The sequence below is a fragment of the Cydia strobilella genome, chromosome 27 (genome assembly GCF_947568885.1).
Source record: "Cydia strobilella chromosome 27, ilCydStro3.1, whole genome shotgun sequence".
NCBI classification, from domain to species: Eukaryota; Metazoa; Arthropoda; class Insecta; order Lepidoptera; family Tortricidae; genus Cydia; species Cydia strobilella.
The window spans coordinates 3,018,628-3,046,540 of NC_086067.1; the positions used below are offsets into that span (position 1 = coordinate 3,018,628).

A 27,913-nucleotide genomic window follows, 5' to 3' on the forward strand; every position below is an offset into this window, starting at 1 on the left:
AACGCAAAAAAATTATCGCAGTGCGTTCTAAGCCTTACATTGTCACAAGGGCTTCTCTTTGATAGAGAAAAATAGTCTTATTGCGATTCCTATAAGAGGAAAGAGAAAATAGTGCTATGCTTTGTCCTTATCACCGACCGGGTAGCATCATACGAATAGGTAGGAGGCGATGGCGAAATAGAAGAAAGAATAAATGAAAGCCAAAGAAATCTAGATAAGGAATATTTTAAAACCCTACTTTGCTAAGCCCTTACCGGGTCCTAGTAGTTATGTATGTACCTACCTAGCATTAAGTTGCATGTGTATTTGTGTAAACTGTATCTACTTGGTTGCAAATAAAGATTGAATTGAATTGAATTGAAATACCGAAATTTATAAGAGTGAAAGAGAAAAAATCCTATGCTGCCCAAATTTTATATGAATATTCTTTCTCTTACCCCCGGTCGCTCGGTGGCGCGTCTATAACTACTTGTATATACTATATCTATGATTGTCACAGTCAATTCAATTAGCTCTTAGATTTCTTTTCATTGTTCAAAACAAAAAACAACAATAACAGATGAGAGTTTTATAACAAAAAATTGAAATCGGGCAATATTTTTGTTTAATTATTAGGTAATTCCGCAAAGTAACACTTGATTCTATGCATTTTCATATAATCAGATAATTAATACCGTTTCATGAAAGCGGATCCTTTTTTGTTAGATTTTTTTTCCTTAAGATGCAACAGAAAAGCTGATAACAGCAATAGAAAGAACCGGTCAAGCGTAACTTAATCGATTTAAACAGTATTGAGGTTGCATGACCTACATTATTTAATGGCAGACAAATCAATATGCATAAGCCACCGTACGTATGCGGAAACACGTGGGCATGAGACATTTTACCATTTAATGGACATTCTATAGTTATTATACGAACGGGTCTACAACTAACTATAGAATATTACACTTTAAACTCTCGCGTATTGAACACATATTTAATCATACGAACGGGTCTACCGCGATTTAATTTCATTGTTTTTACCTTTAATTCCGACGTTTCAGCTGAGTTGCACCACGTTTGAGTTGAGTTTTGCTGGATCGTCAAGCTTCCGTGACCACAGCTGGTGCAACTCAACTGAAACGTCGGAATTTAAGGTAAAAACAATGAAATTAAATCGCGGTAGACCCGTTCGTATAATTAAATATGTGTTCAATACGCGAGAGTTTAAAGTGTAATATTCTATAGTTAGTTGTAGAACAATCGAGAGAGTGGGTTTTCTCGAGGGACCGTGTATGGGATTCTTAAAAAAGGAGTGTAAGTACAGGATTTTAAAGTGTTCGCCACACGTATGTAACTCCCATGGAGTTGTAAGGCTACATTGTTTAATGGCAGACAAATTAATATGCATAAGCCACCGTACGTAGCCAGACATTTTACCATGTAATGGACATTCTATAGTTGTAGAACACTCGAGGGACTGTGTGTGGAGTTCTTAAAATAGGAGTGTAAGCAGTGGTGGGACACTCCTCGCTTCGGGCAAACTCGGCTTCGCTCGGCTCAGCATTGCTCCGATCAATTATTAGGGTTGACACAACTTGACGTCCCTTTGCGTGCACGACCACAGATAAGATAATGACTTGAATTTTGACAACTCTAAATAGCCGAAAGCGATAGTGCCATACATTAGAAAGGGACAGCATGATTAGTCCCTGAATCACTGTCAAACTTTGTAGTATGGATGGTATAGAAAGGATGCCAATCTCTTATGGCAGAATTGTTGCAAAAGTGACCGCTTTCAGCTTTAAATAATAGTTCCTAATCTCTCCGGTGGCGCTAGTTAGGCTCTGGGACATGAGTATAACATGAACCATATAAGGCAACAAATAACCCGACCAAATTACGTAGGTTGTTTTCGGTAGTATTTCGGTGTATGATGGCGTCGCCTAATTACTGTGTTTTGATGGACACTTTTCATACATAGAGATTTGGCTCCTTTATATAGTCTCCATGCTTAGTAGGAAGACTAGGAAGTGTCCTTTCTGTACGGTAGTACTATTATTTATTCTAGTACAGGTTTTTAAAGGGTCGGTAACACGTATGTCACGCCCATGGAGTTGTAAGCGTCCATAATAGGCTACATTGTTTAATGGCAGATAAATCAATATGAATACGCCACCGTACGTAGGCGGAAACACGTTGGCAAGAAACATTTACAGTGTAATGGACATTCTATGTATTATTATTTACAACGACGGGACTTAATCGCGTAAAATAAGTATTAAACCCACCTCCGACGTTTCGAGGACGGCGTTGTCCCCGTGGTCTCGGAGAAGACTGGCTAAAGTTGACATCAACATCTTCTAGGCGCGCGAGGTTGTAAATAATAATGAGTAAAAATCGTGAAAGTTTAAATCAGTGTTATTCTATGTATTGTTGTAGGATACTGGGAACAGTCCGTCTAAACTAGAGTTGTGCCGTTCCCGAAAACGTTCCCCATTTTGTATGGGGAAATTTCTCACTCGGAAAATTTGACCATACAAAATGCGGGTTCCCGGGAACGACACAACTCCACTCTAATCATCGACGTGTATGATCTATTCGATAGAATTTTGACATCTAACGGTAACATTGCTTCAACTTCGAAATGGCGAAGTCGTCACGAAAATGTATTTATATTTTATGCTCATTATTCATTAATGTTCTTTCCCGTGTGATATTGATAGCTTATTATGCCATAACGTAATGAAGAAAATTAATCTTGTAACGCTTTTAACCATTTTTTAGTTAAAAAGCCTCATTTTTGCTATCTTGTAGTTTTCGTATCAACTAGACTTATATTGACCGGGATATTAAAAAAAATTAAATTAAAAAGCTTTTATTTCGGATTAATTACATCCATAGAATTACATATTATTAAAATTAAAATTAAAAAATTAAATTAATGTTAAACTTAAAACTAACTTAAACTAAACATATTTTAAAAAAATACTTTTTAAAATCTGCACGTGGCGCGTGCGATTTCGCCCAGTGGCCAAATATCGGGCTGTCATATGCCCCTGCGACCGCACTCAGGAGCCCGTTGGTGCTGCCGCGCGCACGGCGCATCAGGGACGCGACGCGTTTGCACATAATGGCATGGAAATCATCCGTGTGTGCCTCCGCGAACATCCCAGAAGCACTGCAGTACCGCGGCAGCCCCATCAGCATCCTGAACGCATTATTGTAGAGGACGCGCAGCGCACTATAAGCTTTCTTCGTGCAGTTGATCCACAGGCTGCAAGTTTAAAAAGTTTGGCAATATGATCTGAACAAGGTTAACTTAACACTTGTTGACCGTGATTACCTTTTGTATTATTTATGAGCTCCCGATATTTCGACGCAGTTACATGCATCATGTTCACGGGTGACTGATAGCGGGTAGGTGTCAAAGTTGTGTAGACAGCGCTCGGTCTACCCTCATTCTTGCGGGTCGGGTGTTTTCGTATCAAATTAAAATATCCGCAGGTAACTGTTTATCACGCGCCCCGTATCCTTGTTTGGTTAAATTAAGGATGACTTACGTTAGACCGGGCCGTGTCCGGGCCGGAGCTTCCGGCGCTTCGTTTTCTATGGAAAGCATCACGTGATCACCTGTCATGTCATAGAAAAGTAAGCGCCGCAAGCTCCGGCCCGGACACGGCCGGTTCTAACGTGAGTCATCCTTTTGTTTGCCACTATCATTAAAATACTAGTTACCGGCAACCCTATAGCTAAACGTAATGGGACTAGAAATTAATGGTTTCCTGTGATTATTCGATAGCTATTACAGTCCATTTGCTATGAACTGTGTAAACGGGGTAATCATCGCTTTTGACCACAAATACACATTGTAACAAACAACTCAAAACTTCAGGTAGCATGACTGCGTAACATCCTGTCGCGCGAGTTAGCATCTGTCACGCGTTGTGGTTGACTGGTAGAGAATACCTCAAGGCATTAAGTCCGCCTTTTGTACTTGTTCTTGTGCAATAAAGTTTAAAAAAAAAAAAAAGTACTTACGCATCGTACTACGTAGGCGAACAACATGCGGCGCGGGGTGGATCAATCCTTTGAAGTGTCCTACGTGGGCGATCTCGTTGCGAACGCGAACGCCGTGGGCCCGCTGCGCCGCGCCGAGCCGCTTTGCGTTCGTGAGTTGTTCGCTTACGTAAGATGCAGCGTTACCGTTCGGATACAGACCACCAGCTATACTGCAACAGTATTGCAGCGCGACATGACTGCCGACTGCATTGCTGCCACAAATGTCGGAAATCCGAGCAGCAACATCGATTTTAACATTTTCGACAGTAATACAGTCGGCAGTTATAATAATTCCAATAATAACGCAGGGCAGCATGTGGCGAGCTGTTGGGAAGTAACCCCACATACCCGAGTGCTTACATTTCATTAGTGTCCAAAGGGCCTCTACTTGTTGGCTACGGCTCCGCACACGCCTCCCAAATATCCGGAACACCATTTGGATGGGAAAGACATTCCAATAAGAAATAGGCCCTAAAACTCACTAAACCATTTTTGTTCCAGAAAACCATGGAAAATGGGCGCGACATCGAACCAGAGTTCACTGTCAAGAAGCTCGCCAGCCTATTGGAGCGGGCGCCGCGGCTCGGGAGAGAGGCAAAAGATCGCGTCACGTACGAGAGCGAGAGGTTGACTAGTCAGAGCGAGACGTCATCGCGGAGGAATAGCGATGATGGGGGGAGGGCGCGGAAGGAGGGGTTTAGGGGGGGTAAGTGTTTGAGGTTTGAAACATATCATAGTTGACAGTCAAGAAACTCGACAGCCTATTGGAGCGGGCGCCGCGGCTCGGGAGAGAGACAAAAGGACTCGGGAGAGAGACAAAAGATCGCGTCACGTACTAGAGCGAGAGGTTGACTAGTCAGAGCGAGACGTCATCGCGGAGGAATAGCGACGATAGGGGGAGGGCGCGGAAGGAGGGGTTTAGGGGGGGTAAGTGTTTGAAACATATTATAGTTCACAGTCAAGAATTTCGACAGCCTATTGGAGCGGGCGCCGAGGTTCGGGAGGGAGACAAAAGGGCTCGGGAGAGAGACGAAAGATCGCGTCACGTACTTACGAGAACGAGAGGCTGACTAGTCAGAGCTTACAAAGTTACTTTCCATCAGAGACACGGGTCCTTATGCTTTATGTGTAATAAGGACCATTCTGTCAGAATTTCTGTTGAAATTTCAGATATGAAAAATCCAAAATTTGCCACGTAATTTGAACCTATAGTGTAGGAAATAGAGTTGATTTTGCGTTGTTGGAAAATTGAACGAAAAAGCAAAAGCGACTGTTCCAATTGTATAGGATTTAAAGAAGAGGTACTATAATATATATATATATACGTATAATATGTATATATAACGTATAGTATATATATATATACTATACGTTTCCTTTTTCTTTTTTGTTACAGATGGCACCGCCTCAGAGCCACCCACAGCTAACGTGACCAGCCTCAACGCATGGAACGACCTGGCTAGTTCCACTTCCACCACTAGGACGGAACTCAGTTCCGATGGTATGGAAGACCAGGTACCGTCATCATCATCATTGTTCTGTACTGTCTCTTCAAAGATCCCTTCAAGCCGATTATTACCCACAACGAAAACGAAAGACTATTTTTGCCCCGTCCACATTCAATGTTTTCCTGGAATCTTAAGCTTGACTTTAAATGCCCGTTTTTTGGGGACTAGATATCCCACATTGTATCCTTCGGTATTTACTACAGTTAGACCAAAAAACGATTTTGATAGCTCACGCAGTACAAGTGTTATTTATAATAATAATAATAAAAGTTCTTTATTTAGATAACCAAGATCCACATATTGTTAGTTACATATTTTATGTTTTACTTATAACTAAGGTTAGTAGGTTTATAATAAAATAAAATAAAAATAAATAATAAAATAAAAATTAAATTGAATTGAAAATTAAATTAGATTACATTATTACATTATTGTCCATTCATGGATCACCGCTGAACACCTCCACTTGAGACTGTGCAGCACCGATTCATGTACGAACAGTCCACTTGCACTGCCTGTGCATTCAAAATCGTTGCAGGCTTTTCATGGTCTAACTCTAGTTGCCACTCATCAATGACGTAAGAATACTAACATAAAATGTGACGACAGCCTCATAATTTGAATAATTATGAAATTATTTAGAAATAATTAAGTAAGCGTTTTATTTGTAAATATAGGTAGAATTACAGTGGTGGTCAGTTTATGTACAGTTTCACTATATTTTACCAATCGGCGTAAAAAAACATTGAACTTAATATGTACTTAGAAACTAAACTATCATGCTCACCGAGTACGAGTAATAATGTAATCCTAATTACAGACAGCTCTGACAGTTCAATAATGTATATCAGGTACATAAACTTAAATAGATGTCATATTAAAAAAAAAGTGACGAAGCCCTCAAAGTTACACAAAAGTTACACGAAGTTGTGTACATAGTTTATAAGAATTGTAGATATCAAAATATAAAATATAGATTTCTAGAAATAGAAATATGTATTTGCCATTAAATGTAGTATACAATGGTGTTACATTATTATTTATAGAGCCGTACACATTTAGTCTTTAAAAAGCCATGCAATTAAAATTATACTAAATTTAAATTTAATTGACATTATTATTTTAAACAGAACATGCATTATTAAACTAGTTATAAAGTCATTAAGTCGTTAACGTAGACTGTTAGTAAACAAATTATGAAGTGACAGTAAATTATCTAAAAATTCATTCAGACTATAGTAACGCTTGCGAAACTAGATTCAGCAAGTATTTTCTCTAAGAACATGTATTTTTCCAAAAGTGTCTAAGCCTTTTTTGTGTAGAATTTAATCGGCTTTAATGTTGCCTTATATCATATTGTCATAGAGAACTGAGATTCCGAGTAAAATACAAATTATTCCAATATGGTACACATTTTCCAAGATGGCGGCGGTTCCTCGAGGTCCCCAAATGTCAAATAGCGTGGATATGAAAAAGAGACCTTGTATCAGCCCTTGTTACCATACAGACCAAATTTCAGGACTGTTCCAGAGATTTCGAGGTTAGTCCTGTACCTACAAAGAAAGAGTAGTTTGTTTTTAAATTTATTGAGTGGTAGCTGTTAAAGCTCATCAGACAGTCTGTTAAATATTTTATTAACGCGCATTGCATATTTATAAAATGCGGGCCTAAGATGGACGGCTGTCTATCATTTGTCACCATAACTGTCACGCTCTAACAAGTACGTAAGTGCGATAGTGACGCATGATATGACACGTGACAAAAACGCGACCATGATACCGGTGCTGAAAAATTATGGCATAACCCTTAGATAATCTAGCTATATTTTCCACCAGACCAACCTCAGGCACCCAGGGTCAGCTCTCCCAGGCACGCCCATGCACATCAAGGAGCCATGGAAATCAGCAGATCAACTGGCTCCGGATTCCGCCTTTGGGACTTCGCTGGCGGACATCATGGAAAGCCCTGCCAATAAGGTAGGACTATTAAAAAGTAGATTTTAAAAATATCCGTTTACAAAGTTTGACAGTCCGTGAATTCAAAGTGAACCCTCACGTTATATTAGAACCCTTTAATACCTCTCTAGAGCCTAATATCAAGGATATCTTTATCACCACCAGCCGCCAGAACTTATTTTATAAGATTTTAATTTGTAGTTTTTAAATCGGGCTCGGAAGTCCACTGGCTACTCGCTTACGGCCGTTACAGACGGACTGCAGCCCAACTGCAATTTGTATGGAAATTGTGCAGTCTGCATGAGTTCATTAAAAGCTCTGCATTTTAAGATTGAAATCTCATTTATCGAAAAAAGTGACTAGACATGTTCTTTCGTGTACCCTCCAAATGCATTCGACCTAAATAGAGGAATTAAACCTTGTCACCAAGCTTCTCGTTAATTGACTGTTATGAACTGTCAATCTGTCATTCCGTGCATAATGATTAGCTAGCCGTCACCTGCGCGGTTCCGTGGGAAAGCACAAGTGTTTTGTGGCCAAGGCCGAGAAACGGAGCATACTGCGCTTTATTGGTTCTTTCAAGTTTTTTGTTTAGGCTATTTTTGAGAAGATAAGAAACATCCAGAATTTAATAATAGGGTAGTTGACACATGTTGAAGTTTTTAACTAAATCTAGTTAAATAGATAGAAAATGAGCAATTTATCACAATAAATTGAAAACTTAAAAATATATGGGAATAAAAAAAACCGGTCAAATGCGAGTCGGACTCGCGCACCGAGGGTGCCGTACTTTTTAATATTTGTTGTTATAGCGGCAACAGAAATACATCATCTGTGAAAATTTCAACTATCTAGCTATCACGGTTCATGAGATAGAGCCTGGTGACAGACAGACAGAAGTACAGACGGACAAACGGACAGCGGAGTCTTAATAATAGGGTCCCGTTTTTACCCTTTGGCCAAATAGGAAAAAACTTACGGTACCATTCGATTCCTTTCCTTACATTTTATTTAAAAAAAATATTGTATGGCAACAATATACATAAACGCAACATTTCACCGACAAAATCGCAATTTCCTTGTTTTCTATACATCGAAACGGTTTCTAAGCAAAGCGGCTTCTAAGCAAAGTGACACAGTGACGTCCTGACGTCACGATGTGTTTGTTAGAGCATTTGCTCAGTAAAGTGCGGGCGCCAGACTTTGACCATTATTTGTGACTTTTGTATTGCTTTAAGACAATGGGTCCCATAGAGACATTTGATCCTCAAAACAAACCTGATCGACTGATACCATAAAAAAATTGTCAACTGCCCTATTACGTGCCAAAGAGGTATGGAACGTAGCCTGTTAAACTTAAAAAAAAAACAAAAGATACGACACACGAAGATGAGAACAGCGATTAACCCTTTGAATGTTATGGAATTTCGCTCCACCGCCACAGACGAAGGGTTAAAAGCAGATAGATAGGCATGTGGCACGAGGCACGACTTAAAGACTGCAGATGGACGAAAATCGTCACACTATGGAAAGGCCGACTGCGCATCACTGCGCGGCAACGCCATTTTCCATAGCGCTGACTAGACGCCAACGCTCCAAAGACGCTAGTGTGCGGTGACCGGAAGAAAATCTTTTTAAATTTTTTATTATTACAAAAAGGCAAGCATTTGACCGCAATCTCACCTGATGGTAAGAGCCGATGCAGTCTAGGGTGGAACATGCTTACCTAAAAGATGTATATTCACTCTCGATTTAAAAAGATCCAAGTTTTAGTGGACTGGGAAAAGATTTGCAGGCCCCAATTTCACCACGGTGACAGGTGCGACAATTGTCGAAATCACTATTACTGACGTCACATGCCTCCATAGGCTACGGTAACCGCTTACCATCGAACGGGCCACCAACATTTTAATAAATAAAAAAACTCCATTATATCGCCAATAAATAAGTACTTATTTTGCGATACTAATGACAATTGTCACAAGAAACACGACCATTGTCGCAAAATTCCGACCCAGAACCTTACCTGTCAAGAATTACCGAAAATTCTTATAAATCTTGTGACAATTGTCATCATCATCGTCATAAACGTACCTGTTTTTTGCCGATATAATAGTTTTTTTAAATATTACAGTGATGGTGGCAAACAGGAATACAGCCCGCCCGATGGTAAGCGTAAGCGGTAACCGTAGCCCATGGATGCCTGTGACGTCAGCAACATTGATATTTTACAATTGTCGCACCTGTCACCGTGCTGAAATCGGGGCCAGGAAGTGAATTCCACTCCGAATCAGTACGAATCAGTGGCAGAGTAACGACGTAAGGGTGAAACGCAAGTCCGCGTCTAGTCCCACGGTGGCAGAATGGAGAATATGAAACAAAATTGAATATGAACTGTTAATATATCTTACGGATATACGGAACATTACATTGTCCAGAAAACGGAACATTATAGGTACATTGTCGACGTGAAATGTAACATCTGTTACGTGGGTGTCTTGTGTGGACAGTTTTCTAAAGCCGTCAAAGGTTCAACAAACATGCGATTTTCAATTCTATCCTAAAGTCATAAGGCGGAATTTTGCATGTTGAGTTTAATAAAGGAACATTCTAGTGGGCATTTGCTTATTTATGGATTTATATTCTTTATTTTCTTTGATGTTTTCAATCTTTTTAAATGGAGCTTATTATTACCAAAGAGGATATAATATTATAGAGCGGTACTGTCATAGTAAATTTTGTAACCACAGTAAATTCACTGCAATCTATCGACACACTTTAAAACTAAAAATTAAGATTTATAAAAGTACGATAAAATGTATTTAAATATGGATAAATGATTTTTTTTATTTGCATTAATAATTTTTATTATTTTGACCCATGTTCTTTCACTGATATGCGTTAAAATTGTTAAATAACAAACGAAACCGTCAACGCCCTCTATACGAGAGTAGGCCAAAGGTAATAGCGACATCTGATCGAGAATCAAATTTTCGTGATTTTCGAGGCACGTTTTTTCCTTAGACTGTATCCATCTATAACGGAGTTATAACTATCTTTGTTATTACTAAAGACTGCAGTCTCCTTAGAATGTATCCATCTATAACGGAGTTATATCTATCTTTGTTATTACTAAAGACTGCAGTCTCCTTAGACTGTATCCATCTATAACGGAGTTATATCTATCTTTGTTATTACTAAAGACTGCAGTCTCCTTAGACTGTATCCATCTATAACGGAGTTATATCTATCTTTGTTATTACTAAAGACTGCAGTCTCCTTAGACTGTATCCATCTATAACGGAGTTATATCTATCTTTGTTATTACTAAAGACTGCAGTCTCCTTAGAATGTATCCATCTATAACGGAGTTATATCTATCTTTGTTATTACTAAAGACTGCAGTCTCCTTAGAATGTATCCATCTATAACGGAGTTATATCTATCTTTGATATTACTAAAGACTGCAGTCTCCTTAGACTGTATCCATTTATAACGGAGTTATATCTATCTTTGTTATTACTAAAGACTGCAGTCTCCTTAGACTGTATCCATCTATAACGGAGTTATATCTATCTTTGTTATTACTAAAGACTGCAGTCTCCTTAGACTGTATCCATCTATAACGGAGTTATATCTATCTTTGTTATTACTAAAGTACTATAATTGTTTGTGGTAAGTACTGAGTCTCGCCCGAGGCAATGAATTTTTCAATTTTTATTTCAATATGAAATATTATAATTAATATTGACGATGACGACCGGTCTGGCATAGTGGGTGGTGACCATGCCTGTGAAGCCGATGGTCCTGGGTTCGAATCCCGGTAAGGGCATTTATTTGTGTGATGAGCACAGATAAAGGTTGTGAGGTTCCTGAGTCATGGTGTTTTCTATGTATTTAAGTATTTATATATTATATATTTTGAGTTGTTTCCTTTTGTTGGCTGTTGGAATTGACTTTTAAATGATGGTTTGGAATGATAAATATGTAACGTTCGTTTGGATTTGATTGGTTTGATTTTGTTTGTATTTTACAGTTATTATTATCCTTGCGTTGGTGTGGTGAAATAGCTATTTATGCAACAAGTGCGGAAATCATCTTTACGCACGTGTATCATACAATGTTTTACTATGCATTGTGCGAGTAAATAAAAAAACATATCATGGCAAATAAGTTTAATTATTAAAAAATTGAAAACAAAAAGCACTAGTGCGGAAAAGTGCTCTTTTCCGCACTAGTGCGAGAAAGTAGCACCATATGTACTGTAAAAAAAATTGAAAACAAAAAGCACTAGTGCGGAAAAGTAGTACTTTTTGCATGATATGGCTCCGTAGGAAACGCACTTTTCGAGCACATGCATTGTAAAATTTTGTTTTTCACTCGGTGGCAAACTTTGTTTAACCCTCGTGCCTTGAAACCCTCGCAACGTTCAAGATTTCATTTTCGAACCATTCTCTACGCTCGCGGTTCAATTTCGGATCGGCTTGGGTATCAATATTAATTAGCACGAGGGGTTAAACAACAACTTTGCCCCCTTGTAAAACCAATAACTATTTTAATTCATTACAGGTAGGTCACAGAATATATAATAGTACTAGGTGACTATTATGTAATTATCAAAGTAGCATTTAATGTGTTCGTATGTGTAAACAACACTATTTAAATGACTTCTCCATCGTCACTTAGTATAATTAATTGGAAAGGAAATACCCTGTCATCAATTTAATTTACCTTTAAATACGACGTTTCATCGTATTGTTTAAGTGGAAGCTCTTTATGCGTTAGCGTCCGTCCAATATATCTTTGTATAGACTTGAATAAAACAAAGTGAAGGAGTGTAATTATAGACGGCATATTTTCATATGACATTAATGATGACATTGTCACACTTTGTCATTACACATGGCATGCTGAGTTAAGCTTGATCCGATTCTAGTCAAACTTTAGTTGGCATATGTCAAAATATCGTTCTGCGATCTATGGATGGTATAGAAAGGATGCCAATCTCTTATGGCAGAAATGTTGCAAAAGTGACCGCTTTCAGCTTTAAATAATAGTTCCTAATCTCTCCGGTGGCGCTAGTTAGGCTCTGGGACATGAATATAACATTAACCATATAAGGCAACAAATAACCCGACCAAATTACGTAGGTTGTTTTTGGTAGTATTTCGGTGTATGGTGGCGCCGCCTAATTACTGTTTTTTGATGGACACTTTTCATACATAGAGATTTGGCTCCTTTATATAGTCTCCATGCTGCGATCCTTAAATACATCTTGTTTTAGAACGAATTTTAATTTTGCAATAGATTATAGTATCTGTGGTTGCTTTATCTGTGGTCACTTACTTAAAATAAAGATGTCGTCATGCTAACGTAACTGTAGTTTTATTTAAAAATTATAATATTATTATATGGCGCAGTCGGTAGGATGTATGTAGTTTTTTTAGTGGAATTATGAGTGAAAATCGTGTTAGTTTAAATCAATACTTGTCCTTGCCTTGACAGATAAGATTTTAAATTTAAATTAAGAATGTGCCAGTCTAATGTAATGAGGGCTACCGTTTTTGTGCTCACCAGGTGGCGCTACTGTAGATGTAGGTCCAGAAAAACATATCTCAAATTCTTCTATGCTTATTTTTATAAAATCAATACGTTCTAATATATACACAAAAGTATTTTAACGTCTAAATGTGACATTTTTTCAACATGTTTAATTTTGCATATATTTTAGTTTGCACTTGTTTTCAACCACTAACATTTATTGAGCTATAATATCTATTGTTTACCATGATCAATCAAAGATGAACAAAGATTTACCACAAATTATGAATAAGGAGTGAAAATTCCCGATAAAAAAGCTTGAAACCCCCAAAACTTGCATTTGACATTTAGAAAGACCTCCATCTACACTAGCGCCCCTAGCGGCGAAATTAAACGCGGTAGCCCTCATTACTCTTCAAGTGAACGACAAGTACTTAGACAAGTACCTTACAATCTGCCATCTTGTGGCCTAAATCGAAAACACAAACTTGACGTTGACACTACTTTAACCTTTCGTATGCGCATGTCAAAAAATTGCCATATGAAAAGCAATCGTGACAACTTCATGTTTAAGTTAAATATATATGGAGCAGATCTGCTCCTAAGCATACGAAAGGTTAAAGCTGGTGCTGCCCCCTCCCCCCGCGGGTTGCTCACCTTGTCGTGGTGGAGGGGCTTAGTAACCGTGACTTACCCACGGTGAAGCGAAGAGGCAACCAGGGCCGGCCTGTTTGAGGCGCGGGCTGGCCCGAGGAGGACGCTCCAAGTGGGCTGGTTTAGCCCGCTTAATTGTGATGCGCCGAAGGTGGGCCGTCGAGGAAGAGAAATGTCGGTATTGCAGTAAGCCGTTCTCCCTATCCTCGGCGGCCAAGGTGGGATCGCAGAGGAAGAGGAGTGATTGTATTTCGATGCGACACTCTCCCTATCCCCTGCGAACTTGGCGGGGCCGTTTCGCTGTAGCGGCGTTGGTGGGGCTGCAGAGGAAGAGGAGTGTCGGTGTTACGATCTGCCGTTCTCCCTGTCCTCTGCAGCCGAGTTGTGGTTTTGCGGCAGAACCATAGACCTGATCTGTCGCCGGGCGCCGGGGAAATTTCTGGCGCCCGTGGCCTACTTGTGGCGGGCTCGGGGGGGGTCCGCTACAATACAGAAGCCGAGGAGGAAGGCTTGTCGTACCATCTGGCGCGCCTAACGGGAAGGGCCTTCGGGCATTCGCGAAGGAGCCGCTCGTGGGCGGCTGCCGCCGGTGGGGTCGCGGATGAGTACGTAAGCGTTCCCGTAACCCCACCAATAGGGCGGCGAGGCGGCATAAGGGGGGTTTTTTAGTGGGTACACCGTGGGCCTCATTAGCCTAGACGGGAGTCCCACATAACCACTCGGGACACCCCCCGCACCCGGGTGGTATGCGGAATGCATTTTTCCCTCCTAACAAAAAAAAACCTGCTGCCCCCTACAGTTCACGCAAAAAAGCTATTTTCCGCGTTGTAGGTCCTGCCATCCTGTGGCGTCTTCTTCTTCTTGTGGGTTCTTGTCTCGTGTCAAGCTTGACATTTATTTTTCTCGCCAATGCACGTCCCCTATACTTACAAATTTTTTTTCTTTACCAGATCCCCTTACGTGAAGACATAATATCCGTATCATCCGAGAGCCCAGAGGAACGGCCGCGGTTAGGCTGGCGTCTCGTTCGCAATATGACCACGGCGGCCAGCGCCTTCAGTCCCAAAGAGACGCCTACTGCACTGCCCGGGACGCCATTACCTGTACAGGTACAGTACAGTTACAGTTACAATAGGGGTTTTTAAAAAAGGGGGGGGGGGGGTTGAAAAGCCACAAATCATTTAGAGTCCATCTAAGGTTCACCTCCTCTCACACGCGTCTAACGTCAGATTCATCTTAGGCCCTGTCTTCACTTTCCATCAGGATGACTAGGGCCAATCGCCGATCCGCTTATTATAAAAAACCGGCCAAGTGCGAGTCGGACTCGCGCACCGAGGGTTCCGTACTTTTTAGTATTTGTTGTTATAGCGGCAACAGAAATACATCATCTGTGAAAATTTCAACTGTCTAGCTATGAGACAACTACAACTGTGTAGCTGTTCATGAGATACAGCCTGGTGACAAACAGACGGACAGACATATAGACAGGCAGACGGAGTCTTAGTAATAGGGTCCCGTTTTTACCCTTTGGGTACGGAACCCTAAACAACCTAACTTAATTTGCACCGACTTTGACGTGACAAAGTGTGGGAGTACCATTAACGACGTATTTTCAAAGGAATTTGCATTTATAGTGACAGGTACTAGCTTATAACGTAATGAACTCAGTAGAGACCAAAGAATATAATACTAGAGACTCAATGTTCAAATCTATCAAATTCGATAGTACTGTTAACTTTCCACATTTGTTCACACTCGTCAAACAGGGATCTCGTGTCGAGAGGGATAGTATATGACGATGTCACTTTGGAATGTCGAATGGTCCCCCAGAAAAATTAAATGTCATTTGCATTAACAACTTAACCCAAAATGCACTCCCTGTGGAGTCGATTAGTTATTTTTGACCTTTGTCCACAGTCCAAACCAGAAAGCAAGAACACGGACTACTCAAAAGACAAAAGAAAGTCATCACTGCCGTTCTATCCCAATGAGAAGGACGAGATTATTGGCGAGACCAGTCCTGAGGTGAGTTTAGAAAATAATTTTTACCAAATGCAATCATTATTATTAAAAAAGTGATTTCAGTAAATGTTATATTTATTCCCACCAGGGCTTGGACCCCGAGTCCCTCATGTTCCGAGACGGTCGCCGACGGATCGACATGGTTCTGGCGTTTGAAGAGGAAGACTTTGGAGTCATGACGGAGGCTGAGGCCAGAAAGAGGGACTGTAGGAGGGTTTTTCAGGTACATCATCATTTATTCCAACCAGGGCTTGGATCCCGAGTCCCTCATGTTCCGAGACGGTCGCCGACGGATCGACATGGTGCTGACATATGAAGAGAAGGACTTTGGCGTTATGATAGAGGCTGAGGGCAGGAACAGGGACTGTCGGAGGGTTTTTCAAGTACATCATCATTTATTCCAACCAGGGCTTGGATCCCGAGTCCCTCATGTTCCGAGACGGTCGCCAACGGATCGACATGGTGCTGACATATGAAGAGAAGGACTTTGGCGTTATGATAGAGGCTGAGGGCAGGAAGAGGGACTGTCGGAGGGTTTTTCAAATACATAATTATCTACCGAAAAACGCCCAGAGCGTGGCTCACTCAATAATGGACTTACTATGACAAGAATGGACTAATTTATTGAAATTCTTAAGTCTTATACCATATCCTATATCTTTGTATAATTTTGATCTACGACTAACTCTCCCGTAAAAGAAACATCAATGATGGCTCTACCATTGACATCGATATATGTTAAAAAAGAGTGTTAGGATTAGGGCTCCAGGCAGGAAAAAAAAAGCTAGTTTTAACACCAAAATATTATAGATAGATAGATAGATAGCGTTTATTCGTGGCAAAAAAGAGGAAAACACGTACATAGGAAACACAACATAAATAATATAAGCCACGAAATGGTCCCGACTCAGCATGGTGCTAGCCTGGCTGGGCTAGCGCTGATCTTCCGTCGGGGCCATGAACTAGTGCAGTTCTAAGAATACTAACACAGTATAAAACAAATAATAAAAGACATATTATTCTTTAAGTAAGACTACATCACAATGGCGTCTCATACAATCTAAAACACCTTAATTCATTTGTTTTCACATTGACAGACAAATATCATAGAAATCAAGTCTATACCTACTCTTTATTTATTTTTTTTGACATTAACAAAGAGAAACTGGACATTTAACATTAGTTTATGAGTTTCAAATCGAAAAAAAATTCGACTAATAATTTTAAACGGATTTCTTATTAAACGTACTTTTACAGGAAAACCTCGTAAAAGAAGGGCTGGAGCTAGAATTGGAAAACAAATGCCTGTCGTTCGACGGCAAAACGTGGTTCATCAAGATCCACATACCCTGGAAGACTGAGATGAGACTCGCCGAAGTTATTGGCATGAAGCTACCTACAAAACGGTTTATCACCATTTCTGTGAGAGCATGGGTAAGGTTCTCTTATGTATAAATCTTAGTACCATCATTAAAACGTGGTTCATCAAGATCCACATAACCTGGAAGACTGAGATGAGACTCGCTGAAGTTATTGGAATAAAGTTGCCTACCAAAAGGTGTATCACCATTCCTGAGTCATCATCAGTCATTCCTGCTAAAAAGCAGTTAGCTCCTAGTCATTAATTTGCATGTTAATTGTCTTGTAATTGTAATTGTACTAACATTATTTTTATTTTCATTTTTATTAGCTATGTAAGTTACTAACACATATAGGTGTAATATGCCTGAATTAAATGATAATTTAATTTAATTTAATATTGATACCCGAGCAAGCCAAAGATTCCAAAATTGAAGCACGAGCGTAACGAGTTCGAAAAGTGGAGACTTGAGCGTTGCGAAGGTTTCAAGGCACGAGGATTAAAACAACATTTTTCACCACACCAACACGAAGAAAATACTTACTTTAAAACAATACAACTCAAATTGACGTTAAATACCTATGTAATTATTCCAAATCGTCACTTTTAAAAGTAAATCTACCAGCCAATATGAGGAAATAACTCAAAATTAGCATGAAACTACTTTTTTACTCTTGTGGATAAAATGCAACTTTCTCTTCAGTTTTCGAAGAATAAATGACATCATGTTATTATTCCACAGAGCGAAGAAAAACAAGCCGAACGCGACAAGAAATGGCATTCAAAATGGCGACGGCGATGGAAACAGATTTATGAATATGAACATTCCAGAATCGAGTGTGAACCTTCGTTCTACGCTGCTACGGAACAAAAGGGGGTCAAACGGGAAGAGCAGTAAGTACAGTCGCCATCAGATATATCGGAGCGGCTAAGGCGCTCACAAACATCTGAACACGCCTCTATTGTCAAGGCGTTAGAGTGCGTGTTCAGATATTGTGAACACCTTGGCCGCTCCGATACATCTGATGGCGACTGTAGACTAGTAATAGAAGTAGTAGTAGGTAAACAAGTTAAAATGAAAATGTAATACGAACAATATTAACTAACCTAAAACCCAAGATCAAGTCAAAGTTCTCCATCACACTCACAGCGTTGCCACGCCATAACGAACCACGGAATGAGTTTGCAGGGTCGACGAAAAAGGGGAAGAGGGAGAAGGGGCAGCTGCTACTACTAAAACTCATATTTTTCCCCAACATCCATTTAGATCTAGTTTAATAACAAAACGTCCGTGAGACACAGACATATTAAATATATTAATAACGGGTCACTCACGTATTTTAAGTCGAAAAACGCTCGACATGTTTCACTCCGTACCGAGGAGCGACATCAACACTGAGGAGTGAAACATGTCGAGCGTTTTTCGACTTAAAATACATGAGTGACCCGTTATTAATATATTTCATAGATCTATTTTCCCTCCTCTCCCAGGCCATCGTCTGAGTGCTGACCCAAACCAACTCCCAGAGATATTTTTTTATACCTTACTAGGCCATTTTCGGGCAAAGACTTGCTCGAAGCTTTGTCAACTATATGATTTATTTCCAGATTCCTGGTTAAAGACAGGCATACGCAGTTTTCTCCTGCACAACGCAGTTTGCTGGTCATGCAGATCCTTCTCAGAGCCAAATATGACAACAATGACACAAAGGTAACAATCAAAATATTGTGGGAATGTGTGGTGTGTAATGATATGCACTGGAGCACACGTGCATAAGAAGTGTGGATATAAGAAAAATAAATTTAACAGCGCTGACTATTCTTGCATATTGCATATATTCTATCACATCAAGATTTTATTAGCCTAAAGAAATCTAAAGTATATCTGCAAGAACCTGTCGTACGGTTCCTTAAACCAACGATTCCATCTTGAATTGTCAGTTCAGCTTGTTGGACAGATACCTTATCGAATAGCAAACTATGAGAGATAATCATATATCGTCATTTATCACAAAAGTAATAAAATGGTAGCCATATTGTCGATTCCCTTCATTAAACCTTAGTAATATTTTTTATTAAATCATTTTACGGTTTAGACTCACTTGTTTTAGTCACTCGCGCGACATGTTTCGGAGAGACTAGGTCTCCTTTCTCAAGCACTAATAGTGCGAGCAGCGTTCACGACGACTGTGTATTGCGTGCGTGTGGGGTACGCAATACACGGTCGTCGTGAACGCTGCTCGCACTATTAGTGCTTGAGAAAGGAGACCTAGGCTCTCCGAAACATGTCGCGCGATTGACTAAAACAAGTGAGTCTAAACCGTAAAATGATTTAATGTTAGTATGTCTCACAACAGTTTAAATTTAATATTTTTTAGTTTTTTATTGGGTTCATTCTAGGATTTTTGTTATAGATGGGTATCCGTCGACTGCTCAATGATGGAACGTACATGGCGTGCTTTCCTCTTCACGAGGGGCGGTACGACATCGACATGGCTGACGGGAGCCATACAGACCGACGAGTAAGTGTACCAAAGACTCTATAGCAGGGGTTCCAAACTATGCTCCTCGGCGCCCTGGGGCGCCCTGAGGCAATCCTCCTCACCATGTTACATATCTATTTCGAATAGCCTAGCTAGATTAGGTAGGGCGCCGCCGCCGAAATTTTAAACATGAAGTGCGCCGCGGACTGAAAAAGATTGGGAACCCCTGCTCTATAGGATATACGCAGAATAGAGAACTGTCAGGGTCGTCATGTAAGGAAAGGGCCGATAAAGTACTCAATTTTCAATCATTCGCTGACCAGTTGTCACCTTCTTTAAACGCACTTTTTAAACGTATGAAACTGTATTGTAATCATAAAGGGCAGAAAAGGCCATTGACCACGTTAACATAATGCTTGTTAAAAAGCACATCTTACCCCACACTAGTTCACAGTATTTCTTTTTCCCAGCTCTTATACCTGGAATGGGCGCGCCCCAGCAAATGGTACAAGAAACAGCCGCTGTGGCTAGTACGACGGTACTTCGGAGACAAGATCGGCCTCTACTTCTGCTGGCTCGGGTTTTACACGAAGATGTTATACGCCCCAGCAGCTGTTGGAACCCTGTGCTTTTTGTACGGACTAGCAAGCATGGGATCAGAAGACAACATTCCTAGGTATGGTATACCCATTAAGTAGGGTTCCACGCTGGATAATCCATGACACTAGTTAATCCAAGAGACAAGGTTGAGTTTCCTGTAGACTCGAGAGTTCTACATGAAGATGCTACATACCCCAGCAGCGGGGTGGGGTTTTTATACGGCTTAACCAGCATGGGATCAGAAGATAACATCCCCGAGTATTCTTACCAAGGAAGGTATCCTGGATAATCCTACTTGATATCATGCGAATCATTCCACTGTTGAACTGATGTGGATGCCGAAACTGACAGTTGTGCATCTCGAATAGGGGCCCAGAACTCACTCAGATAGTTTTTGGAGACTTGATTAGGCTGTACTTCTGCTGATTCGGTTTTGAGACGATGACATTTTAAGATCCAGGGGCGCAGCACTTTGCCTGCTCTCCCTTTTCTCGGAGCGCCTCGTCATTTTTTGAACCGTCTCATTTTTAGTTTAGATTAGATAATACTTGAAAGCTGCTCTTGACCTCTTTTTCAAACTACTCTCTACCTTAGGAATTTTCGACGTTGTTTGTAATCGTAAATTCTAAACTAAAACTTTATCCTCAGTAAAGAAATCTGCGACATGTCCGGTCCCGGCAACACGACGCTATGCCCGCTGTGTGACAAGGCATGCCAGTACCAGAGGCTATCTGATTCATGTCTATTCGCCAAACTGTCATATCTGTTCGACAATCCAGCTACGGTGTTCTTTGCGATTTTCATGTCCTTTTGGGGTAAGTTTAACTTGAAGTTATATTTTTGATAGGTTAACAAGAAAAGTCTAGATCTTATTCTAGATATAGTACGTCTATTCTATATGTACTAGGTAAGTCTGCAAAACCTTGGCAAGCGACTGTAATGATAGCAAAGCATAGGAAAGATATAGCAAAAGCCTAAAATTAAACTTAGGAAGATGTTTATGTTTTTCTTTTCAGCAACAACATTCCTAGAGCTATGGAAGAGAAAACAATCAGTTCTGCGTTGGGAATGGGACTTAGGTGGTGTCGACCAGGTAACTATATATTTAACTACGAGTATTTTCAGTAACCGCTATCTTTTATGGCCTTGTTCTTTAAGGGCCTTGAAATATAATTTTTAACCACTAATAATAACTACTTTGGTTTAAGGGATTAAACAATCAATTTTTCACAGGACCCCAATTGGAATGTTAAAAACTTTAGCAAGATATGATATTGCATTACGATTACTCGCTGCTTAGCTCGCAGCTCGCAAAACGTATCAACTCTTATTTATTTGTTAAAAAAATATGAAAATTGTTAGCACTAGTCCACGTTTAAAATAGGTACTCATTTCTCCCAATTTCAGGATGAAGATCCTAGACCAGAATTCGAAGCGTCAGTAAAGACATTCCGGACAAATCCAGTCACAAGAGAGAAAGAGCCTTATCTACCAGGCTGGCAGAAGACCATGAGATACGTGGCTACTAGTTCGGCTGTTCTTTTCATGGTAAGTAGGTTCGTTAAGCATATCAGCCTCTGCTGAATAAAGACCAAAGGATCTTCACAACAACCTCTTTCTTGGCTATAACGACAAATTCTAAACAAGCAAGCCCATTAGCCAACTCAGAAGAGAGAACGAGCCGTATTTACCAAGCTGCCAGAAGTTGCCCCACCAGCTTGATACAGTCCAACTCCCAGCGCAGGATACTGCAAGCAGTAGTGCATGAGAAGTGCAATAACTCCCCGGGATAGCCGGATACCTCGCCCGGTATAGGAACTAGCAGCCTTGGTAATAATGTACCTACCATTCTTTATAAATCCCTGGATTATTCATATCACAACCTATTCCAAGATTTTGCAGTGAAAAACACAAATCAGCGCATTGTGAACTAAAAGTTATGATAGTATTTCTTGAAGCACTAGATCTAATCGCAAAATAAAAAATTGAATTCCCTGGCTGTACGCCAAAGTTTGTTTGGAACAATCCATCAACTCATGAAAGTCTTAATGCCCAGAGTGTCTAAACTCAACATATTTGACATACAATTATGTTCCTAGTTAATAAAAGTTTAGGGTCCAAAATTGTACTTAAATACATTTGGGTTCTGAGTAAGTGACTTTGAAGTGCTGATGATGGAGGGCCTAAATACATGTTCGCAAATATTGACGGAAGGATAACCTTAGAGATGCTATTTGCGTCATGTCATTAACCTCATTTGTTATCTTTAAATGTAATTTAGAAAAAGTTATTGTCAAGTTTTTTTTATTCTCAATTTCTTTGTGAACAACATCTTATTGGTATTATATGTATATGTCACAGGGAAATGATCAAAACATAGATTTGACCAAATCTCTAAGGGATTTGATCAAGTCGTGCAGGATGTTAAAATGGCGATTCCATTATATCATGTGCCTAGAAAAATTCAGTAATTTAATCAAATATCTGAGTTGGTTAGTGAAATGACGAAATCGTCGAAAAAAGTCAACTCGCTTTGTCACTTCACCGTATTTAGCGAATTGATAAAATTCCCTGAACCACGTCAGTGAGTTGACGAAACGAGCTCGAAAAGTCAACTCTTTTTAATCATTTCACTAAACACGTTTAATGATATGATAAAGTCTCATTGTCTAATAGTAAATATAACTGTCGCAGGGAAATGAGCATTCCAAATCTCTAAGGGATATGATCTAGTCATGCAGGACGTTAAAATGGCGAGTCTGTTTTATCATTAGCCTGGAAAAAATTATGCGAGGTAACATGTAGCTGCTTAACAAGATGTTTGGGCTTACGAAGCATTTCTAAAAGTGTTTAAACATGTTTAATGTTTCTTCCACAGATAACAATAGTCCTGGGCGCCGTCCTCGGCACAATCATCTACCGAATCTCGATGGTGTCCGTCATCTACGGAGGCTCCGGGTTCTTCATCAAAAAACACGCCAAGATCTTCACCGCAATGACCGCTGCTATCATTAACTTGATCATCATTATGATACTCACTAGGGTACGTCTTTCTCTCTCTTTCTCCATTCGCTTTAAGTATCTCATGTCTTCCTTCCCTCTATCAAGTTTCTTGTAAGACAGCTTACCTCTCCATATTTCTCACTCTTTTCTTTATTACCTCTCTAAACCCTCTTAGTCTTGTCCCTATTCTTCATAAATCAGTTTCAAGGCTCTTCATCATCATTATATATTGCATCAAAAGTAGTAAAAGTTAGCGTTATATTAATCATCATCATAAAGTTTTGGTCCACAAAATGTAAAGTGGAACATTCTCGATGGTGTTCGTCATCTACGGAGGCTCCGTGTTCTTCCTCAAGAAACACGCCAAGATCTTCACCGCCATGACCGCTGCCATCATTAACTTGATCATCATCATGATACTCACTAGGGTACGTCTCTTTCTCCATTTTTCCCTTTTCGCTCTTGCTCTTCCCCTCTTTCACGAGCAAGGTCTTATAAGACAGCTTATCTATCCATTTTTCCTACTTCTATCTTTACTGTCTCTCAATTCTGCTTCGTTATTATCTTCCAATTCTTCATTAGGAAATTTCGCAGGGATTTCAACATCATCTATCGGATCTCAGCCAAAGAAAGAATAGGTTATGTGTTAATGATGATTAGTCCTGAGAAAATGTCTTTTAGTATTAATTAGTACGAGTATGTATGTGGGATGGCAACAGAAAATAAAACGAGGGGTAAAAAAAATATTCCAATACCAAGCCCGTCTTGTGGTATTGAAACGTGTATACTCGTTCACGGTTCACCATAATTTTAAAACGAAGAGAGAATTTTTGACTTTGTTATTTTGGTTCTAGATATACGCCAAAATAGCGGTTATCCTCACCAACATGGAGAACCCACGAACTCAGACTGAATACGAAGATTCTTACACGTTCAAGATATTCTTCTTTGAATTCATGAACTTTTATTCTTCTCTCATCTACATTGCCTTCTTTAAGGTAAGTTGGTGGTTATATAGAAGCGACAGCGCAATTCCCTCAAAAATCTTTCTGATTGGAAAGTTGCTTTAAATTGTCGTGGGAGTTTCTAGAAACTTCCGAGCATGTTCCTGCATTTTTAAGAATGTTTTGCAAGTTGCGCATTGCTACTTATGAGGCACTTGACTTGCACTATGAACGTAAAAATGACTATGTTCTTCCCAGGCATGGATGTAAGTAAAGGAACCTATATTGAGTAAGTCGTACGGCTGACGCCAATGTGTCAAGATTGTCACAATCCTCTGCTAAATATTGCCTGCATTTTAGTTTTGTCAACTATGAACGTCACGCGTCTATTATTAATAAAAGGTCATTGTTCCCAGGGCCGTTTCTACGACTACCCCGGCGACGACCAAGCCCGCAAATCCGAGTTCTACAAGCTTAAAGGCGACATCTGCGACCCCGCGGGCTGCCTGTCCGAGTTGTGCATACAACTCGCTATCATTATGATCGGCAAGCAGTGCGTCAACAACTTCGTGGAGATCGGCAACCCGTAAGCCCTTTTCGTTTTTAGCAAAGGTCTCTCATAGCAAGTCCAGATGCACGTCTACTCATATGGGTCTGGTGTACGTATATACAATATTATTGTATCCTATCGTTTTCCCCTTTTTTTGGCGGAGTGGGAATGCATTTACGCACGATGTGTGGGACCTGCCGCTCCTTTCTCCTCTCCTGGCGAGAGGGAGGGGGGAAGATTTTGGCCCTACCCACTAAACCCACTCCGGCGTTTCACCATCTTTGCAGTTCGTGAGCGCGCACTGGGATGGATGATATTTCTCCACAGCGCCCTTCGGCAGCCCCGGCTTATCGCTACGGCACCCTCACAATGGAGGGGGGATCAGAAATGATTAATCCCCCGGCGAGGTGTATGGGGCCGTGCAATGCAGGTCCGGTACCCGATCGAGGGCTTGAGGCGAGCATACGACCCTGCCGCCTACCCGGTAACCGGTGACATCCTAAAGAGGCCCAGGATCTACTCAATAGCAATTACTCAATCTAAGCACAAGAATTGCACTGATTTTTACTATACCAACCTTTACGAGCCGGGGTGCCCGGTGTTCGAACCCACCGCTTTTGGGAGTTATGTTTTATTAGGGTCTGTCTGTCTATCTATGCGTCTGTCACCAGGCTGTATCTCATGAACCGTGATAGCTAGAGAGTTGAAATTTTCACAGATGATGTATTTCTGTTGCCGCTATAACAACAAATACTAAAAACAGAATACAATAAATATTTAAGTGGGGCTCCCATACAACAAACGTGATTTTTTTGCCGTTTTTTGCGTAATGGTACGGAACCCTTCGTGCGCGAGTCCGACCCGCACCTTGGCCGGTTTTTCATTTTATACAAAAAAACCATGTACCAGATATTTATTTGTACCAATTTTAATTTCAGAAAAATCCACAACTGGTGGCGTCAGCGTACACACCGAGCTATCACCCGAGACCCGACGAAGCCCCACATGGCCTGGGAACAAGACTACCATCTTCAAGACCCTGGACGGCTGGCACTTTTTGACGAATATTTGGAAATGAGTAAGTTTAAAATATTTTATGACAAATGTCTTGAAATCATGCTGTCTCTCTTTTTAGAGACTTTTGAATTGAACGTAATCGCCATAGCGCATGTTCATCCTTTACAATTCTGCTGAAGTCAAACTCCTGCAGTTTGTCACGAATAATGCTTTGCGATCCTTTTTTTTATCTAAAGGTACAGATTTATATGGTACAGATGTAGTGCATAATGGGGTATTTGGCTACTATTTATTAGTCAAATCAGTTTCTTTTTTCGAACTGTGAAAACGATTTTGCTACTACGGAATTTATATGAAACACTAGCATGTAACGTCACAATCAAATTACCCACTCTTTATAGTTTTATACGGATTTTAAAATAGAAATTGTGTCCTAAAATAACTGCTGTCTAAGTTTCTCTATTAATCTTCTGGCGCTTTATTTTATGCATGGTGTAAAATAATTTATTTTAAATACAGTCAAATACCCTATTGCACACCCGTTCCGTCTGACAGTGAGATCTCATTCTAAATTCAAAATATGTAACTGTTGCCAGTTACCGTCCAAAAGAAGGCTGTAAAGTTTGCAAACCTGTACAAACAGTAGTTTCCTTCAGAAGCGTCTGCTCAAACTAGACCTTATACGTTACGCCTTACCTTATACCTACTAACCTTAGTTATAAGTAAAACACAGATTAGATTAGATTAGATTAGATTAGATATTTATTCTCATATATACATACATACATTATATTTTTAAAACTCACTTTCACTTTCTCTTCCACAGTTCTTCAATACGGTTTCGTAACATTATTCGTGGCTGCATTCCCGCTGGCACCACTGTGCGCGTTGCTCAACAACATTGCCGAAATAAGACTGGACGCCTACAAGATGGTCACACAGGCGCGCCGGCCTCTTGCGGAGAGAGTTGAAGATATTGGAGCTTGGTAACTACAGTAACTACTATATCGTCATCACTTCATCAAACATGTTGCTCTGTCTGAACAGAGGCGTATTTAAAAATTTGGCGCCCCGGGCCATTGGGTCCCTGCCGCCCCCCATGACCCATGAAGCACCCATGAAGTAAACACAAAAGCATAATTTTCTTTTCTCTTAGTGCCTTTCTGCAGAGCTTGGAATCGAACCTATAGCCAATTGTGAGCGAGGCCGACGGCCGAGCTCTGCATAAGGGTGGAGGCCTGGAGCGTCCGATTGCGGTGTGCTGCCCTGTGAGGCTGAAGGCCGAACTGCAGAAGAACAGAGCTTAAAGCACTGGTCATGTCTAAGGGAGGCTGAAGGCTACGAATATGATTAAAGTTTTCTGCGGGCCCAAGAGACTTAAAGGGCAAGCTTCAGTGGAGCTGAGCTGGACAAAAACCTATGTCCTAGTAGACGAGCTCTGCATACTTGCATAGTGCTAAAGTCCCGGATCGTCTAATTGCGGCGCTCTTCCGTGCAAAGCCAAAGGTCGATGTGGGAAAAAATCAATGTTGGAATTGGAACAACGACCAAGTTAAAGTGACACGACACGAGACACCAAAGGCCGAGCTACGCAAGGCCGAAGACCGAGCTGGAGGAGGGGAGAGTTTGGAATTGGCTTGGAGCTTGGAACCAATGTGATCTCGGCTCTCCTGCTACTCGACCTTTGGCGTTCGCTCAAATTAAAGCGGAGGCGCCACTTGCTGGAAATGCTGGAATGCTTTGGTTCTTCTGGAAGGCGCAACTTTTAAGCTTTTCAGGGCTCGCATCCTGACCTGTTAGTCCGCCATTCTTATTATGACTATATGTCCAGGTGTTTTCCTCTACAGGTCGAAATCTTAACAGATTCTCGTGAAATTTTGTGACCAGATTCTATGATAAAATAGATTTTTTTGTCGATCCAGTTTTAGGAAAAAAAATATGCGTAAATTGGCTTAAAGGACTTTGGGTCTCCCCAGATATATCGACGCGCATTGAGCAAAAGCCGATAGGAAAAAGCCTTATGTCCGCGCAATAGGAGCGAAAAAGCAGGCGCTGGCCGATGCGAGCCGAGCCAAATGACGACTTTTTCGCTCTCATTGCGCAGACGTAAAGAGCTATTTCCTATCGGATTTAGCCGATTCCGCGTCGACATACGTGGGTAACCCTTATATAAGCGCCAAAAGCGTCTATTAAGACCATTGTGAGTTCACTGTGATAACTTAAGCTTTTTAA

At 40.5% G+C, this 27,913-nt stretch overlaps 1 protein-coding gene across 1 annotated transcript in view; it reads left to right on the plus strand.

Annotated features, from left to right (window-relative positions):
* Nucleotides 1-27,913, plus strand: part of LOC134753544 (anoctamin-4) — a 58,191-nt gene that overhangs the window by 24,776 nt on the left and 5,502 nt on the right. Inside the window, exons 2-20 of the mRNA XM_063689454.1 lie at nucleotides 4,546-4,750; nucleotides 5,441-5,564; nucleotides 7,372-7,528; nucleotides 14,653-14,811; nucleotides 15,620-15,727; nucleotides 15,813-15,947; nucleotides 16,982-17,158; nucleotides 17,827-17,978; nucleotides 18,693-18,795; nucleotides 19,499-19,606; nucleotides 20,038-20,243; nucleotides 20,816-20,982; nucleotides 21,184-21,260; nucleotides 21,575-21,715; nucleotides 23,046-23,210; nucleotides 24,025-24,168; nucleotides 24,531-24,700; nucleotides 25,603-25,742; nucleotides 26,508-26,667. Of these exons, the coding sequence (XP_063545524.1) occupies nucleotides 4,552-4,750; nucleotides 5,441-5,564; nucleotides 7,372-7,528; nucleotides 14,653-14,811; nucleotides 15,620-15,727; nucleotides 15,813-15,947; nucleotides 16,982-17,158; nucleotides 17,827-17,978; nucleotides 18,693-18,795; nucleotides 19,499-19,606; nucleotides 20,038-20,243; nucleotides 20,816-20,982; nucleotides 21,184-21,260; nucleotides 21,575-21,715; nucleotides 23,046-23,210; nucleotides 24,025-24,168; nucleotides 24,531-24,700; nucleotides 25,603-25,742; nucleotides 26,508-26,667 (2,792 nt within the window). The 5' untranslated portion in view covers nucleotides 4,546-4,551. The remainder of the gene's footprint in view (nucleotides 1-4,545; nucleotides 4,751-5,440; nucleotides 5,565-7,371; nucleotides 7,529-14,652; nucleotides 14,812-15,619; nucleotides 15,728-15,812; nucleotides 15,948-16,981; nucleotides 17,159-17,826; nucleotides 17,979-18,692; nucleotides 18,796-19,498; nucleotides 19,607-20,037; nucleotides 20,244-20,815; nucleotides 20,983-21,183; nucleotides 21,261-21,574; nucleotides 21,716-23,045; nucleotides 23,211-24,024; nucleotides 24,169-24,530; nucleotides 24,701-25,602; nucleotides 25,743-26,507; nucleotides 26,668-27,913) is intronic.